This window comes from Pecten maximus, chromosome 4, assembly GCF_902652985.1.
Source record: "Pecten maximus chromosome 4, xPecMax1.1, whole genome shotgun sequence".
Taxonomy (NCBI): Eukaryota; Metazoa; Mollusca; class Bivalvia; order Pectinida; family Pectinidae; genus Pecten; species Pecten maximus.
Genome location: NC_047018.1, coordinates 11,649,928 through 11,669,384, shown reverse-complemented (window position 1 = coordinate 11,669,384; position 19,457 = coordinate 11,649,928). Strand labels below are relative to the sequence as shown.

Below are 19,457 nucleotides of genomic sequence, written 5' to 3'. Positions count from 1 at the left end.
CAGTAATCTAGACATGTTCGTATACAAATAGGATCACATTATGGATTTGCTAACAGTTACAGTCGCTTTGAAATATTGTTTTTAACAGTTTTACAATCATTTAAAAATTGCACAGCTGTGCTGATTTTAGAAAAAAAATTCCCAGAAACAACAGTTTTAAGAACTGCTTAAGAGTTCTATCAGCTGATGTAGAACAAGGATACTCATTGATGCCTCAGAGATGGAAATTCAGGTCTTAAAATATTAAATGAAAATCCCTCCATATTGAGTATTGTTCCACACCAATGTTAGAGTTTTATTATTGAAGAAGTAGAAAACATTCGATCAAATATGTCAACATTTTCTAAGAATATGATGAAGTTTACTGTGAGTGACTTTACAATACAGAATTAGTGTGTATGTAACATACAGATGATGGATACACAGATACCTGAGCTCAATGAAGAGATCTTATCTAAGGAACCTCTGATGTATGTTGTACATATATAGGTCTGATTTTTAGGTTACTGGGGGCGAAGTCTAAAGTGACCTATTGCGATCGCCTTTTGTCTGACAGTGTCCGTCATGCATCATAAAATGAATTTTTTTTACTTCTTCTCGACAACTAGGGGCATGATATATGGCCAGTAGCAAGCTGGGATAAAGTGCTACAATAGATGTTCAAATCTATGACCTGGAACTACTTTCAAGTGTACACAGTGGAAAAGTTTTGAAATCTTTAAACAAAAACTTCTCCTTAACTAAAAGGCCCAGAGTCATGATATTGGGCTAGTAGCATGCAAGGGCGTCTCAAGTTATTCAGTTTCATGATTTTGACCTACCTTCAAGGTCACACTTGTCAAATCAGGGTTTTTTCTTCATCTGAAAACATAACTTTCTGTATGTATTCCAGAACTCAGTTGACCTTTAAGGCCCATGGGCCTCTTGCTGAGAAATTTTTGCACCTGTATGTTGTGGCCATTTGAACCGTTACCAGAATGGAACCAGAATGGGACATATTGTATCATATATTCTATATGCTTGTTGAAACTGTCAGCTTAAAATTCAACATTTATAAATCTCATCATGACTAAATAAGTCTGCCACTACAACAGTTGGCTCTAGGTCCATACCATGGTATCATGGGTCAGGATATCTGAGAAGGAAATTCCTCTATTGTAACGCACTTAAGTTGTGTTTTTCTATTTTTACCTTGCAGTGATGAATGTGATATGGATTCGAATGATGCAAACATGTCTGATGATGAGATGCGAGGTTTCCCAGGTGACCAGATGTTTATGGAAGAGGAAACTAAGTCACGATTCACCAGCTACTCGATGTCTTCGTCAGTCATTCGCAGAAATGACGGTCTTACACTGCTAGATGATAGATTTGAAAAGGTAACTATTAAACCAGCTTCATAACAAATAAAACATGGTTGGTTTTCAGAGATACACAGTAAGTATATTCCCTAACATACAGGTGGTGGATACACAAATACCTGAGTTCAGTGAAGAGATCTTAACTAAGGAACCTCTGATGTATTGGATTTTTTTATTGGTTTTTGCTTAACGTCCTATTAACAGCCAGGGTCATTTAAGGACGTGCCAGGTCTTGGAGGTGGAGGAAAGCCGGAGTACCCGGAGAAAAACCACCGGCCTACAGTCAGTACCTGGCAACTGCCCCACGTAGGTTTCGAACTCGCAACCCAGAGGTGGAGGGTTAGTGTTTTAGTGTCGAGACACCTAACCACTCGGCCACCGCGGCCCCTGATGTATGGGATCTGTCACTGTCATCCTTGGGGGAAGGGGGACACATTTTGCATAAATGGTGACTACCCCTTATGGAAGTTGAATGAGACATCTTGGATAACGTGATCGGGGTATTCATAGATTTCTGGCAGTTTCCGTCACTAGTATTAGACAATTTTGAATGTATTAGCTATGATGATTAAAGGATATGGTTTCATTTTCTAATCTGAAAGTAAATGATGAAGCTTTCCTTGGCTGTCTGAGCTATATATGAACAGTAATCCTCTACATTTCACTACTTATAATGTGTAACTATGGAGCTTAAAATCGACAGATTCCATTACTTACAAACTAAGCCCCACACAAGTGGGGTATTTTGGTGCATGTTTTCAGCTTGTTGGTTACAAATAACATGTCATGGTCTGATTGAAGTAATGTACTAAATATGTATTGACTTGTAATTATGATATTTTACAGTTTTACGAGCAGTTCGACGACACAGAGATTGGACCACTAGACCATGAGGATATAGAGGGTGCTGTAGACCAGAAAAGCTACATGCTCAACACCATCCTCGAGGAATTTGAGAAAGAACAAGATGCAAAGTAAATAATGATTCTAGGGAATAGATTTTCAGTTTTATCTTAACGATATACATTGAAGTCATTTTTACATGACTTATGACTCACATTATTGAGCAACATGGTTGGGAGTGTCAGTAGGGTGTGTCCTGTGATAATCAGAGATTTTCCCCCCCTTTAATGCTTGCTCACATAATGAGAAATGCAAAATGGCCTGTAGATGGAAGAGAAAATGTAGATCAATAATAAAATTTCAAGCATCACTTCCCATAATAGATTATATTTTAATCTGTGGGAGAAAATCAACTGAAATGTGTGATTTACTGCTTGATTTACAAGGTAACCATAAGAAACTTAAAAAAATTTAAAAAAACGTATTTTGTCTGGACTACTCCCTCAGACTTGTTTAACCAATTTCAATGAAACTTCAAAGGAATGTTAGGGCCCATGTGTAAATGTACTTTAAAAAGTTGTCATCAGGGTATCCCGTAGACCCCTGAGAGCATGTTTTAACTCTCTAAAATGGGATCTGACATGTCATCTTCACTAGCCAAGGCTTCTGATTACGTTACACTCCACGTACCGTTGGCAGATATAGTCATCAGTTCTGGCCCTCTAGCAGAGATTCAAAATTACCACCCTTTATGCTTGAAATTTTTTACCAACCAAAACGAGCATTACTGATGTACTTCATTGGTTATGTTTACAAACACACATGGAGGATTGTGTCATTTTGATGAGATATGTGATCAATAACTTCTATCAATTGATCAAACACTGTGAATGTTTCCCCAAAGATTGTATGTTTCTGTATTTAGTTAAAATGCCATGACATAATAGAAAAGGTAGCTCTGTACTGGTCGCCGCAATTTTCGTTAACTGTGAAACCAAGACTGAGTGTAAAACGTGATTTGATTGGATGCCCTGGGATTCCAGGGCGGGATGGTTTAAACACGACTCTGTATGCCAAGGGTTCTTGGCATGTAACGTAATCAGAGACCTTGGTTAGCAGAGATGGGGACATGTCTACTGGACAATATTCTTACCCTTCAGATTTCTGAGAAAAAGTGATTTGACTTCTAAAATTGCTAAAAATGAAGGGTCAGCTGGATGCCCCAGCCATGTTAACCAAGACACTATACACAGGTTATGTGTACTGGCTAATATCTCATCAGTCCTTGGATCAATTTTATTCAATCTTTATGAAGTGGTGAAATTTATAATGTCTATTATTTAAGACATCAAGTGTCTCCAGAAACATTACCATAGAAATACAATGGAGGCATCTGATTGGTCAATATTGAGATATTGTCTCATTAAGCTAAAAAGTGTTTTGAGGGATAGCAAATACAATGGTTCTATTTTCCAAAACAATAGATGTCTGTTTGCCAATGAGTAGTGATGGTGGGTATCAGTTGGCCATTGGATTATAGTTCTAGTTACATATAACTGTAGATAGCTAACTCTGATGTTACCATTTTAGGAAGCTGAAGGATGTTGTGGATGAGAATATGGGGGAGGAGGTGGATGCAAAGAGCGACGAGTCTGAGGACGATGGAGATATGGTTGATGTGGAGATCGAGGAACCCGGCGAAAAGTGGGACTGTGAATCTATCCTTAGTATGTATCTATCTCAGGTTCCTGGGGAAAAGTGGGACTGTGAATCTATCCTAAGTATGTATCTGTCTCAGGTTCCTGGGGAAAAGTGGGACTGTGAATCTATCCTAAGTATGTATCTCTCTCAGGGTTCCTGGGGAAAAGTGGGGCTGTGAATCTATCTTAAGTATGTATCTGTCTCGGGGCTCCTGGGGAAAAGTGGGACTGTGAATCTATCCTAAGTATGTATCTGTCTTGGGGTTCCTGGGGAAAAGTGGGACTGTGAATCTATCCTAAGTATGTATCTGTCTTAGGGGTTCCTGGGGAAAAGTGGGGCTGTGAATCTATCCTAAGTATGTATCTGTCTCGGGGCTCCTGGGGAAAAGTGGGGCTGTGAATCTATCCTAAGTATGTATCTGTCTTGGGGTTCCTGGGGAAAAGTGGGACTGTGAATCTATCCTTAGTATGTATCTGTCTTAGGGGTTCCTGGGGAAAAGTGGGACTGTGAATCTATCCTAAGTATGTATCTGTCTTGGGGTTCCTGGGGAAAAGTGGGACTGTGAATCTATCCTAAGTATGTATCTGTCTTGGGGTTCCTGGGGAAAAGTGGGACTGTGAATCTATCCTAAGTATGTATCTGTCTTGGGGTTCCTGGGGAAAAGTGGGACTGTGAATCTATCCTAAGTATGTATCTGTCTTGGGGTTCCTCGGGAAAAGTGGGACTGTGAATCTATCCTAAGTATGTATCTGTCTCGGGGTTCCTGGGGAAAAGTGGGACTGTGAATCTATCCTAAGTATGTATCTGTCTTGGGGTTCCTGGGGAAAAGTGGGACTGTGAATCTATCCTAAGTATGTATCTGTCTTGGGGTTCCTGGGGAAAAGTGGGACTGTGAATCTATCCTTAGTATGTATCTGTTTAGGGGTTCCTGGGGAAAAGTGGGGCTGTGAATCTATCCTAAGTATGTATCTGTCTCGGGGCTCCTGGGGAAAAGTGGGGCTGTGAATCTATCCTAAGTATGTATCTGTCTTGGGGTTCCTGGGGAAAAGTGGGACTGTGAATCCATCCTTAGTATGTATCTGTTTAGGGGTTCCTGGGGAAAAGTGGGACTGTGAATCTATCCTAAGTATGTATCTGTCTTGGGGTTCCTGGGGAAAAGTGGGACTGTGAATCCATCCTTAGTATGTATCTGTTTAGGGGTTCCTGGGGAAAAGTGGGACTGTGAATCTATCCTAAGTATGTATCTGTCTTGGGGTTCCTGGGGAAAAGTGGGACTGTGAATCTATCCTAAGTATGTATCTCTCTCAGGGTTCCTTGGGAAAAGTGGGGCTGTGAATCTATCCATAGTATGTATCTGTTTAGGGGTTCCTGGGGAAAAGTGGGACTGTGAATCTATCCTAAGTATGTATCTCTCTCAGGGTTCCTTGGGAAAAGTGGGACTGTGAATCTATCCTAAGTATATAGTATTACATTGTCATTATCATCAATCAAACTTAAAAAGTTTGACTGTCTCAATGAGGTAAATCGCCTATGAGAATCACCATCAGGTAAATCGCCTGTGTGAACTTAGAGGTAACAAGGCACCCATCCTAAGTTCCTCGCCGTGTAAGAGGTTACAAGGCACCCATCCTAAGTTCCTCGCCATGCAAGAGGTCACAAGGCACCCATCCTAAGTTCCTCGCCATGCAAGAGGTCACAAGGCACCCATCCTAAGTTCCTCGCCGTGTAAGAGATTACAAGGCACCCATCCTAAGTTCCTCGCCGTGTAAGTGATTACAAGGCACCCATCCTAAGTTCCTCGCCGTGTAAGAGGTTACAAGGCACCCATCCTAAGTTCCTCGCCATGCAAGAGGTCACAAGGCACCCATCCTAAGTTCCTCGCCGTGTAAGAGGTCACAAGGCACCCATCCTAAGTTCCTCGCCGTGTAAGAGGTTACAAGGCACCCATCCTAAGTTCCTCGCCATGTAAGAGGTTACAAGGCACACATCCTAAGTTCCTCGCCGTGTAATAGGTTACAAGGCACACATCCTAAGTTCCTCGCGTGTAAGAGGTTACAAGGCACCCATCCTAAGTTCCTCACCGTGTAAGAGGTTATAAGGCACACATCCTAAGTTCCTCGCCGTGTAAGAGGTTACAAGGCACCCATCCTAAGTTCCTCGCCATGTAAGACGTTACAAGGCACCGATCCTAAGTTCCTCGCCGTGTAAGAGGTTACAAGTCACCCATCCTAAGTTCCTCGCCATGTAAGACGTTACAAGGTACACATCCTAAGTTCCTCGCCATGTAAGACGTTACAAGGTACACATCCCAAGTTCCTCGCCGTGTAAGAGGTAACAAGGCACCCATCCTAAGTTCCTCGCCGTGTAAGAGGTTACAAGGCACCCATCCTAAGTTCCTCGCCGTGTAGAGGTTACAAGGTACCCATCCTAAGTTCCTCGCCGTGTAGAGGTTACAAGGCACCCATCCTAAGTTCCTCGCCGTGTGTAAGAGGTTACAAGGCACCCATCCTAAGTTCCTCGCCGTGTAAGAGGTTACAAGGTACACATCCTAAGTTCCTCGCCATGTAAGAGGTTACAAGGCACCCATCCTAAGTTCCTTGCCATGTAAGAGGTTACAAGGTACACATCCTAAGTTCCTCACCGTGTAAGAGGTTACAAGGCACCCATCCTAAGTTCCTTGCCATGTAAGAGGTTACAAGGCACCCATCCTAAGTTCCTCACCGTGTAAGAGGTTACAAGGCACCCATCCTAAGTTCCTTGCCATGTAAGAGGTTACAAGGCACCCATCCTAAGTTCCTTGCCATGTAAGAGGTTACAAGGCACCCATCCTAAGTTCCTTGCCATGTAAGAGGTTACAAGGCACCGATCCTAAGTTCCTCACCATGTAAGAGGTTACAAGGTACCCATCCTAAGTTCCTTGCCGTGTAAGAGGTTACAAGGCACACATCCTAAGTTCCTCTCCGTGTAAGAGGTTACAAGGCACCCATCCTAAGTTCCTCGCCGTGTAAGAAGTTACAAGGCACCCATCCCAAGTTCCTCGCCGTGTAAGAAGTTACAAGGCACCCATCCTAAGTTCCTCGCTGTGTAAGAGGTTACAAGGTACACATCCTAAGTTCCTCACCATGTAAGAGGTTACACGGCACCCATCCTAATTTTCTCGCCATGTAAGAGGTTACACGGCACCCATCCTAAGTTCATCGCCATGTAAGAGGTTACACGGCACCCATCCTAAGTTCCTCGCCATGCAAGAGGTTACAAGGCACCCATCCTAATTTTCTCGCCGTGTAAGAGGTTACAAGGTACACATCCTAAGTTCCTCGCCGTGTAAGAGGTTACAAGGCACCCATCCTAAGTTCCTCGCCATGTAAGAGGTTACAAGGCACCCATCCTAAGTTCATCGCCATGTAAGAGGTTACACGGCACCCATCCTAAGTTCCTCGCCATGCAAGAGGTTACAAGGCACCCATCCTAAGTTCCTCACCATGTAAGAGGTTACACGGCACCCATCCTAAGTTCCTCACCATGTAAGAGGTTACAAGGCACCCATCCTAAGTTCCTCGCCATGCAAGAGGTTACAAGGCACCCATCCTAAGTTCCTCGCCATGTAAGAGGTTACACGGCACCCATCCTAAGTTCATCGCCGTGTAAGAGGTTACACGGCACCCATCCCAAGTTCCTCTCCATGTAAGAGGTTACAAGGCACCCATCCCAAGTTCCTCACCGTGTAAGAGGTTACAAGGCACCCATCCTAAGTTCCTCGCCATGCATGAGGTTACAAGGTACCCATCCTAAGTTCCTCGCCATGCATGAGGTTACAAGGCACCCATCCTAAGTTCCTTGCCATGCATGAGGTTACAAGGTACCCATCCTAAGTTCCTCGCCATGCATGAGGTTACAAGGCACCCATCCTAAGTTCCTTGCCATGCATGAGGTTACAAGGTACCCATCCTAAGTTCCTCGCCATGTAAGAAGTTACACGGCACCCATCCTAAGTTCCTCTCCGTGTAAGAGGTTACAAGTCACCCATCCTAATTTTCTCGCCATGTAAGAGGTTACACGGCACCCATCCTAAGTTCCTCGCCGTGTAAAAGGTTACAAGGTACCCATCCTAAGTTCCTCGCCATGTAAGAAGTTACAAGGCACCAATCCTAAGTTTCTCGCCGTGTAATCCTCTATCGGAGTAAATGATACATCGAGAAGCAGTTGTGGTTTTTACCCTAGTACTAGATTTAGGTGGTCATTGTTCAAGATTAAATGTCAAAGATCATACTTCCACACTGTGAAATAAAAAGCTTGTGTTAGATATAAAATGAAATTTTAGAAGTTTGAGTGTGAAATGGTGTGTCATACAGTTACATGTCTCTGTATGGTAGTAAAGTCAGAAGCATGAAACACATAAAAACATTATTTTCTGATTGATTCAGTAATATTAATTATATTTCCATTTTACAGGCACATACTCGAACATCTACAACCACCCAAAATTGATTGAGGAACCAAGCAAGGTATGCATAATATTTGTAGCTGATTGACTATTCAAACATCCAACATCCAACATCTGTTTACTATTCAAACATCTAACATCCATCTGCTCGTTTCCCGAAATTTCCCTTAAATCTTGAGATTATCTTGAAAGATAAACGTGGGTCTCAGGACTTCTATAAAGTTCTTATTCAAAATAAAAATTTTAAAACTGATCAAAATGTATGTGGAACCATGTATGATCATGATTAAGAAACCTGGAAAATGATATATAATTTACCGTTCATGGCTACCATTAATGGTAAACTCCAGTGGCTACAATTTAGAAAGTCCACATCATAAACTGCCCCCCAAAAAACCTGCTTTTTGACCTATTTTGGACTTGGACAAAAACTTTTAAAGTACTGGGATATTGATATTTGTGGGTTTGGACTATCTCATCCTAGAGTTGAACTGAAAGATTTTGGGGAAACAAAATGTTTTTTTTTTCATGTTTTGGACTGATCTTTTATATGAACAAAAACTTGTTGGTGCAAGTGTTAAAAGGCATTATCACATCACTTTATAATTGCACTAGGGTACTGATATTTGACGTTCAGATACCCATGGGTTTAGACTATCCCATCCAGGTGTTGAACTGAAATATTTTCAGGGAAAAAAGCCGCCTTTTTTTTACATTTTTTAGACATTATTTGTTATTTATTGACAAACATTTGCAAGACATGCAGCTCTTGTTATGAAATTTTGAAAATCTCTTAAACATTCTTGTCTTTCCTTTTCAATCAATAAAGAAATACTTTTTTTTTTACTTATTAATCAAACTGGATTATATAATAGGATTAATAATTTCTCTTTATTCAGCATTACATTTACAAAACCAGGTGTTTACATAGCTCACAAAATGATGAAATGGTTCCAAGTTAACTGCATTTAAAATTATTATTGCACATGGAAAAGGGAAACATTATCTTAACAAATTTAAAAAAGTTTGGCAAAAGTGAATACATGGTTAAAAGTATCCCTGACAGTATGCATCACAGCTAGATCTTGTAGGATACATATCCATGCATTTTAATCTTTTCTTTTTTTACAATATTATGTCATGAATGCATATTCAGGTCAAGGTCAGATATTGCATCTTTTCACTGATGAACCTTTTGTTATGAAATGATAAAGCAAAGTTGTACAGAATTAAACAAGAAGTCTGCTTACCAAAGTAAAGGTCATTGGGTCAGAGGTCAAGATCGCTGGGTCAAAGGAGAAGCTCAAATTTTGAAGCTTTTTACTAATGGATGTTTTATTGTGACACTATAAAGCAGTGTTTGTTAGAATTAAACAAGGAGTCGGCTTACCAAAGGTCAAGAACACTAGGTCAAAGTTCAAGGTACAATTTTGTATCTTTTTACTGATGAACTTGTTGTGATGAGATAAATCAAAATTACTAGAACCTAATCTAGAATTCAGCTAATTTAAAGTCAAGGTCACTGGGTCAATATCATGGCAGATCTTGTATCTTTTTACTGATGAACATTTTGTTTTGACATTGTGAAGCAAAATGGTCTAACTTAAAGGATAAGTCAACTGAAGAAAGATTAAGGTCACTGGATTATAGTCTGTTTGTTGGGTTAATCACCCCGTGGACAGCTAGTGTTACATTGAGGCATGGACTCCTTGTGTCAAATTTCTAATGAAAGTCAATTACAGATGTGCTTATGATGCATGCTGCATATACAATTCAATGATTTCTGTCTTTCTCACTCCTATTACCTAATGAGCATCTTGTTATTCAGCACTTTTTCATACAAATGACATTGAACTATTTTTAAGGACACAGGGTCCAAATAGTTAAAATTTATTTTCCAATCTTATTCTTCAGTGCTAGAAGACCTAGGGTACACATCCAGTAGGTTCCTCCTATGGACTGATTTGAAATTTCGCTTGACCTGTTTTCAAAGTCAAAGGTGTTGCATGTAGAATGTTATGTTATAAACTTCAATGATCTTAATTCAGAAGACCCATATGTATAATATTTTGCCAGCAAGTAACAAGGATTAAATGCAATAAAGATCCTATATACATACGACCTTTGCCTGTTTTCAATGTCACCATTGAGAAATACGTGACCACGTATACTATGTATATTACACAGGATCACTGACATGTTCTTGCATCATTCTTCATGTAATATGTTTCCCCTTGGTTATGTTTGATTTAACAAAAACACCAAACAGAGGTAATGACATGGGACAATATATCTATGTAAAACCAAGTATGATTTACTAATGCATCATATCACCTCTGTTATATTGTATACCATTTCCTAAAACATCACTAACATATTGCAGTCAACATTAAAACTGGAAGTAGTAATTTTGCTATAATTCCTAACTTGCCATGTGAACAATTCAGGCCCTCTGAGCCTCTTGTTAATTTTTAGTTCATATTGAATTTTGAGACCAAGGGGAAAACGAAATGGCCGATGGGCAGCTGTTGTTCTTTTTTAATTTTGGCAGTTGGAAGTTTGTTAGCTCTATTTCTTGAGAAGTACATAGACAGGTTATCCTTGGTCCCCAATAAAAATTTGAAGACTGATCAGAAAAAAACAAAATAGCCAATAAATGAGTTTGCTATCACAAAAGTTCTGAGATAAATACTATTTGTTACTGAGTTTTGTACAGTTGTTACCTTGGGAATTTTATTTGGATATGAATATTTAATCATATCATTGTGATAATTCACAATGGGAATATATGGATTGTATAGACTTCTTCTATGATATGCCGTGAATGTGAACGGCAAAAGAAGTCTACGGTCAAACTGACACAGTGTGAAATATGTTGGTATGGTAGCAGCATGGTAGTGTAGGATGATGAGTGCTGTGACACACTGCAGCACATCACCTTGGGGGCGAGTTGATAGGAGCCAATTAACTATGTCCTGTTGGTTTGTCGCATATATTCACAACACTATTGATTAACAGAATTACCTATTTAAAATGTTTTAATTCAGCTTAATCCTGTGAAATGTTTAAACTTTCTTTCTTTTCTTCGGTCAAAGGAAAGGAAAATAGAATTGACAACCCGACTAGGAATTCCAAACGAGTCACTTAAGAAGCCAGTGTTGTCACGGAAACAGATAGAGCAGGCAGAGAGGGCTGCCAAACTAGCTGACAGGGCAAGCACATACCGACCAAAGGATGAAACGCCACACGAGAAAAAGGAAAGGAAACAGGCTATAAAGGACGAGAGGAAGGTAATGACCTACACAAGGACAACATAAAATACACTATCTGTCACCATGACAACAAAAAATACACAATCTGTCACCATGACAACAGAGAATACACAATCTGTCACCATGACTATATACACAATCTGTCACCATGACTATATACGCAATCTGTCACCATGACAACAGAAAATACACAATCTGTCACCATGACAACAGAGAATACACAATCTGTCACCATGACAACAGAGAATACACAATCTGTCACCATGACAACAGAAATACACAATCTGTCACCATGACAACATAAAATACACAATCTGTCACCATGACAACATAAAATACACAATCTATAACCATAACCACAGTATTCACATTTGTCATCATGACTATATACACATATACTGGTTATCTGTCACCATGATTACATGAACATATAATCTTTCACTGTAACCAAAAATATACATGCAATTGTCACAATTCCTACATACACATTCAATCTGTTACAATTCCTACATATGCACAAAAACTGTCACCATGAAAACATTGAAAACATATACAATCTATCACCATGACTACATACACGTACCATGTGTCACCATGACAACAAAGAATGCACAATCTATAATCATCAATAACTTTTCTTTGGTTGTAATTTCAGGAGAGAAGACAAGAGAAAAAGGCAAACAAGAAAGCATTCTCAGAAGAAAAGATCAGATTGGAAAAAGAGCTGAAAAACTTAAAAAACAATTTACAAGGTGTAAAAATTGTCTGAGAAAACATTTTTTGTGATTTTTTGAAGACATGACATGGCAGCTTCTGAGTATCTGATACATGAGCTGATGTAGGGTAGGTTGGCTGTATTGCTTAGCGTGTCTTTTCGATGCCTTTGACAGTCTGGAAGGTATTTTCACCATTGGAATATAAAATCAATAAGGAAGATGCATGCATTTGGTACCTTGACTTGAAGAAATGGTGATTGAAAAAATGCTTTCCTTTGTTTTAAGTCTGTGTAACAATGACTTAAAGCTAAAATCAACTATAGATATGAGTTGTGCCGTCTGTCATTATTGCTTTAACAAAGCAAGATATAATTGCAAGCATTCCTACCTTCAGAAGAGTACACTTCCTGTGTACTGACCACAGGCCATACTCTGAGTATGTGGTGCCTTGGTGGTGATAAGCAACTCGCCTCCTGTGTAACCATCACACTACTTCTCGTGTATTGACCACACTACTTCCCGTGTACCGAACACAGGCCATACTCCGGGTACTTGGTACCTTGGTAGTATTAAGCACCTCACCTCCTGTGTACTTACCACATCACTTTCTGTGTATTGACCACACTACTTCCTGTGTATTGACCACAGGTCATACTCCTCCTGGATGTGGCAGTACCCCACTTCAATGTACTGATCAAATGTGCACATACCTGGAGAGGCAACACAACACTTCCTGTGCACTAACTACAGGTCATACTCCTTCTTGAGATGGCAGTACTCAATTTCCTGTGTACTGACCACACTGCTTCCAGCATTCTGACTAGACTAGTTCCCTCCCTTTATTTCTCTACTCTGTGCCAGGACTGGCCATGGTCTGCTTTCACCAAGGACTGGTATTGGGTAACCATGTTCATCTTTCCATTAGTTGATATTTTAATATCCGTTGACGTACAGCCTCCGATTGGCTATATCATTTTGAGTCAGAAATTTTCTATTGGAGATATCAAAACGAAAATATCAAGAATGGATTAATAAAGAGACGCTCTTAGATGGAACAAAAAAAATGGACATTGTCCACAAAATGGCTGCCAAGTGAAGGCTTCCAATTGGTCAAAATGTTGGTAAACCACTTCCTGTGTACTAACCATACCACTTCCTGTGTAAAACCATACCACTTCCTGTGTACTAACCATACTACTTCCTGTGTACTAACCATACTACTTCCTGTGTACTTACCACACCACTTCCTGTGTACTAACCATACCGCTTCCTGTGTACTTACCACACCACTTCCTGTGTACTAACCATACCACTTCCTGTGTACTAACCATACTACTTCCTGTGTACTAACCATACCACTTCCTGTGTACTAACCATACCACTTCCTGTGTACTAACCATACTACTTCCTGTGTACTAACCATACCACTTCCTGTTTACTAACCATACTACTTCCTGTTTACTAATCACACCACCTCCTGTGTACTGACACTAATGTCACTAAGTACCTTTGTGTACAAATGGAGGGTGGCCCTTCCTTTTCCTGTGTAGAATTTACTACCTTAAGATTGATATCTAGCTGAATGTGTTCAGCAATGTTGTGTTTTCATATTAAACATGCAGGTATGAGTGATACATGTATTGTGTGATGCAAGTGTGAATTTGATTAGATGACAGTGTTCAGAAAAGTTAATTTAAGTAATAAAAACCTTTTAAGAATTAATTGTTTATGCTGTTATCTGTAAGTTTTTTCTCTAAGACATACATTGGTTTATTTAATATATCTGTTTAAAATGACAAAAAAACATTGAGTGGACAAATTAAAGAAAATGATTTATTACAGTTTTACCTGTGAAATATTGAGTATTATTCATTCTATAAAAGTGACATTTTTAGCTCACCTGGTCCAAAGGACCAAGGTGAACTTATGCCATACCCAGGCGTCCGCAGTCAACACAATTGACTTCTTCTGAACCGCTGATCAGAATTCAACCAAATTTGGTAGGAAGCATCCCTAGGTGGGAGGAGTCAAATTCATACATATGATGGGGCTGACCACCCCCCCCCCCCCCCCCCCCAGGGGCCTGAGGGGCGGGGCCGAAAGAGGTCCATTTGGCAATATTGATATTAACGACTTCTTCTCTAGACCTAAGCAATGTATGGCATTGATATTTCAGCAGTAACATCCCTACGTGGTTGGGATTCAAATTTGTACATATGATGGGGCTGACTCCACAGGGGCCCGGGGGTGGGGCGAAAAGGGGTCCATTTGGCAATATTGATATAAGCGACTTCTTCTCTGGACCTAAGCAATGTATGACATTGATATTTCAGTGATAGCATCCCTAGGTGGCAGGGATTCAAATTTATACAAATGAAAGGGCTGACCCACCAGGGGCCTGAGGGGCGGGGCCAAAAGTGGTTCTTTTGGCAATATTTAAGATATTAACGACTTCTTCTCTGGACCTAAGCAATGTTTGACATTTATATTTCAGTGGTAACATCTCTAGATGGCTGGGATTTAAATTTATACAAATGATTGGCTGATCCCCCCAGGGGCTTCAAGGGCAGGGCAAAAGGGATCAGTTTGACTATATTGCTATAAAGGACTTACTTTATTTTTGAAACAAGTAAGATCAAGAGATGAACACAGTCCTGATGTAAAATATAAACCCAGGAGTCTTTCCCCACCCCCATGGGACTTAATAGATAATAATAGATCAACCAGGTGAGCGATACAGGCCCTCTTGGCCTCTTGTTTTAAATATCAATTTTCTGATTTGACCAATGAGAACACTGCTTACAATTGACAATGGGGGAAATTAAGATTTGCATAAAGCTTTCTGCCATGTTATATGACGTCATTATGGAAGATAGAATCATTAACATCACAATGTGACGTACATTTGTGCGCCGTTAACAAGGGATCACAATGAATTCTGCGAGAGATTGAGCTGCCTCGGTATATTTTGCTATCAAATGTAATAAACAGAATATCTAACAGTTTATCCAGTAATACCAACTATATTTCACTCGTATGCACTCCTGAAAAATATCAAAATATTAGCCACACTCATGAAATATATTTGGTATTACTGAACACACTGTTAGATATCCTCTATTTCTTAATGAATGCAATAAAAACTTGAAGCTGAATACTTGATAATACATGTTATGGCTGCCCAAAGATCTAACACACAGAGAGATCCAACACGGAGAGATGTCGACCACATCCTAACACAGGCAATCTTCCCCTTGGAGATCAACCACATCCTAACACAGGCAATCTTCCCCTTGGAAATCAACCACATTCTAACACAGGCAATCTTCTACCAGGAGATCAACCACATCCTAACACAGGCAATCTTCTCCCGAGAGATCAACCACATTCTAACACAGGCAATCTTCCCCTTGGAGATCAACCACATCCTAACACAGGCAATCTTCTCCCTGGAGATCAACCACATTCTAACACAGGCAATCTTCTCCTTGGAGGTCAACCACATCCTAACACAGGCAATCTTCCCCTGGAGATCAACCACATCCTAACACAGGCAATCTTCTCCCTTGGAGATCAACCACATCCTAACACAGGCAATCTTCCTCTGGGAGATCAACCACATCCTAACACAGGCAATCTTCCCCTGGAGATCAACCACATCCTAACACAGGCAATCTTCTCCCGGGAGATCAACCACTTCCTAACACAGGCAATCTTCCACCGGGAGATCAACCACATCCTAACGCAGGCAATCTTCCCCTGGAGGATCAACCACATCCCTACCACAGGCAAATCTTCTACCAGGAGATCAACCACATCCTAACACAGGCAATCTTCTACCAGGAGATCAACCACATCCTAACACAGGCAATCTTCCATCGGGAGATCAACCACATCCTAACACAGGCAATCTTCTACCGGGAGATCAACCACATCCTAACACAGGCAATCTTCTCCCGGGAGATCAACCACATCCTAACACAGGCAATCTTCCACCAGGAGATCAACCACATCCTAACACAGGCAATCTTCCCCTTGGAGATCAACCACATCCTAACACAGGCAATCTTCCCCTGGGAGATCAACCACATCCTAACACAGGCAATCTTCTCCCAGGAGATCAACCACATCCTAACACAGGCAATCTTCCCCTTGGAGATCAACCACATCCTAACACAGGCAATCTTCCCCAGGGAGATCAAGCACATCCTAACACAGGCAATCTTCCCCCGGGAGATCAACCACATCCTAACACAGGCAATCTTCCCCGGGAGATCAACCACATCCTAACACAGGCAATCTTCTCCCGGGAGATCAACCACATCCTAACACAGGCAATCTTCCCCTTGGAGATCAACCACATTCCTAACACAGGCAATCTTCTACCAGGGAGATCAACCACATCCTAACACAGGCAATCTTCCCCCGGGAGATCAACCACATCATAACACAGGCAATCTTCTCCCGGGAGATCAACCACATCCTAACAGGCAATCTTCCCCTTGGAGATCAACCACATCCTAACACAGGCAATCTTCCTCCCGGGAGATCAACCACATCCTAACACAGGCAATCTTCTACCGGGAGATCAACCACATCCTAACACAGGCAATCTTCTACCGGGAGATCAACCACATCCTAACACAGGAAATCTTCACCTGGGAGATCAACCACATCCTAACACAGGCAATCTTCTCCCAGGAGATCAACCACATCCTAACTCAGACAATCTTCTACCGGGAGATCAACCACATCCTAACACAGGCAATCTTCTCCCAGGAGATCAACCACATCCTAACTCAGGCAATCTTCTACCAGGAGATCAACCACATCCTAACACAGGCAATCTTCACCTGGGAGATCAACCACATCCTAACACAGGCAATCTTCTACCGGGAGATCAACCACATCCTAACACAGGCAATCTTCTCCTTGGAGATCAACCACATCCTAACACAGGCAATCTTCCCCTGGGAGATCAACCACATCCTAACACAGGCAATCTTCTCCCAGGAGATCGACCACATCCTAACACAGGCAATCTTCCCCTGGGAGATCAACCACATCCTAATACAGGCAATCTTCCACCAGGAGATCAACCACATTCTAACACAGGCAATCTTCCCCTTGGAGATCGACCACATCCTAACACAGGCAATCTTCTCCCGGGAGATCAACCACATCCTAACACAGGCTATCTTCTACCAGGAGATCAACCACATCCTAACACAGGCAATCTTCACCTGGGAGATCAACCACATCCTAACACAGGCAATCTTCTCCCGGGAGATCAACCACATCCTAACACAGGCTATCTTCCCCTTGGAGATCGACCACATTCTAACACAAACATAGGTGATTAAACTCATCCTCACAAACGGGCAAATCAAATATTGTAAAACAAAGGCAGTTGAAAGACATCGTAATATGCAAGGGCAATTGAAATGCATCCTTAAACACCAGGGCAGTTCAAACACATCCTAGCACATGAGGGTGGTCCAAACATCCTTACATACCAGGACGGTCAAACATCCTAAAACACAAGGGTAGTTCAATCACATCCCAACACACACATTGGTAATCAAACTCATCCTCGTAAGTGGGAAAATCAAACATGGTAATACAAAGGCAGTTGAAAGACATCCTAACCCACAAGGGCAGTTGAAAGACATCCTTACACACAAGGGCAGTTCAAACATTCTACTAACACACAAGGGCAGTTCAAACACATCCTAACCCCTATTGGCAGTTCAGACACATCCTTACATACAAGGGCAGTTCAAACACATCCTAACACACAAGGGCAGTTCAAACACATCCTAACACACAAGGGCAGTTCAAACACATCCTAACACACCAGGGCAGTTCAAACACATCCTTACGCACCAGGGCAGATCAAACACATCCTAATGCACAGTACATTCAAACACATCCTTACACACAAGGGACAGTTCACACATTCTACTAACACACGAGGGCAGTTCAAACATTCTACTAACACACAAGGGCAGTTCAAACACATCCTAACACACAAGGGCAGTTCAAACACATCCTTACACACAAGGGCAGTTCAGACACATCCTAACACACAAGGGCAGTTCACACATTCTACTAACACACAAGGGCAGTTCAAACATCCTAACACACGAGGGCAGTTCAAACACATCCTTACACACAAGGGCAGTTCAGACACATCCTAACACAAGGGCAGTTCAAACATTCTACTAACACACGAGGGCAGTTCAAACACATCCTTACACACAAGGGCAGTTCAAACATTCTACTAACACACGAGGGCAGTTCAGACACATCCTTACACACAAGGGCAGTTCAAACACATCCTAACACACAAGTACAGTTCAAACACATCCTAAACCCTATTGGCAGTTCAAACACATCCTTACACACAAGGGCAGTTCAAACACATCCTAACACACAAGGGACAGTTCACACATTCTACTAACACACGAGGGCAGTTCAAACATTCTACTAACACACAAGGGCAGTTCAAACACATCCTAACACACAAGGGCAGTTCAAACACATCCTTACACACAAGGGCAGTTCAGACACATCCTAACACACAAGGGCAGTTCACACATTCTACTAACACACAAGGGCAGTTCAAACATCCTAACACACGAGGGCAGTTCAAACACATCCTTACACACAAGGGCAGTTCAGACACATCCTAACACAAGGGCAGTTCAAACATTCTACTAACACACGAGGGCAGTTCAAACACATCCTTACACACAAGGGCAGTTCAAACATTCTACTAACACACGAGGGCAGTTCAGACACATCCTTACACACAAGGGCAGTTCAAACACATCCTAACACACAAGTACAGTTCAAACACATCCTAAACCCTATTGGCAGTTCAAACACATCCTTACACACAAGGGCAGTTCAAACACATCCTAACACACAAGGGCAGTTCAAACATCCTTACACACAGTACAGTTCAGACACATCCTAACGTACAGTACATTCAAACACATCCTTACACACAAGGGATAGTTCACACATTCTACTAACACACAAGGGCAGTTCAAACACATCCTAACACACAAGTACAGTTCAAACACATCCTAACCCCTATTGGCAGTTCAAACAC

At 41.3% G+C, this 19,457-nt stretch overlaps 1 protein-coding gene and 1 non-coding gene across 3 annotated transcripts in view; both read left to right on the top strand.

Moving 5' to 3' along the window:
- The window catches only part of LOC117325236 (protein LTV1 homolog), a 35,119-nt gene extending 21,060 nt beyond the window's left edge, over nucleotides 1-14,059 (top strand). Inside the window, exons 6-11 of one of the 2 annotated variants that reach the window (XM_033881333.1) lie at nucleotides 1,199-1,379; nucleotides 2,208-2,335; nucleotides 3,795-3,931; nucleotides 8,358-8,410; nucleotides 11,445-11,639; nucleotides 12,277-14,059. In XM_033881333.1, coding sequence (XP_033737224.1) covers nucleotides 1,199-1,379; nucleotides 2,208-2,335; nucleotides 3,795-3,931; nucleotides 8,358-8,410; nucleotides 11,445-11,639; nucleotides 12,277-12,390 — 808 coding nt within the window. In that variant the 3' untranslated portion in view covers nucleotides 12,391-14,059. Of the gene's footprint in view, nucleotides 1-1,198; nucleotides 1,380-2,207; nucleotides 2,336-3,794; nucleotides 3,932-8,357; nucleotides 8,411-11,438; nucleotides 11,640-12,276 lie in introns of both variants that reach the window. The other variant, XM_033881331.1, reaches the window with a different exon arrangement.
- On the top strand, nucleotides 1,918-1,997 carry LOC117326636. Its single transcript, XR_004532486.1, has one exon. It is a non-coding gene; the product is annotated as a small nucleolar RNA SNORD53/SNORD92 (small nucleolar RNA).
- Nucleotides 14,060-19,457: the final 5,398 nt, after the last annotated feature.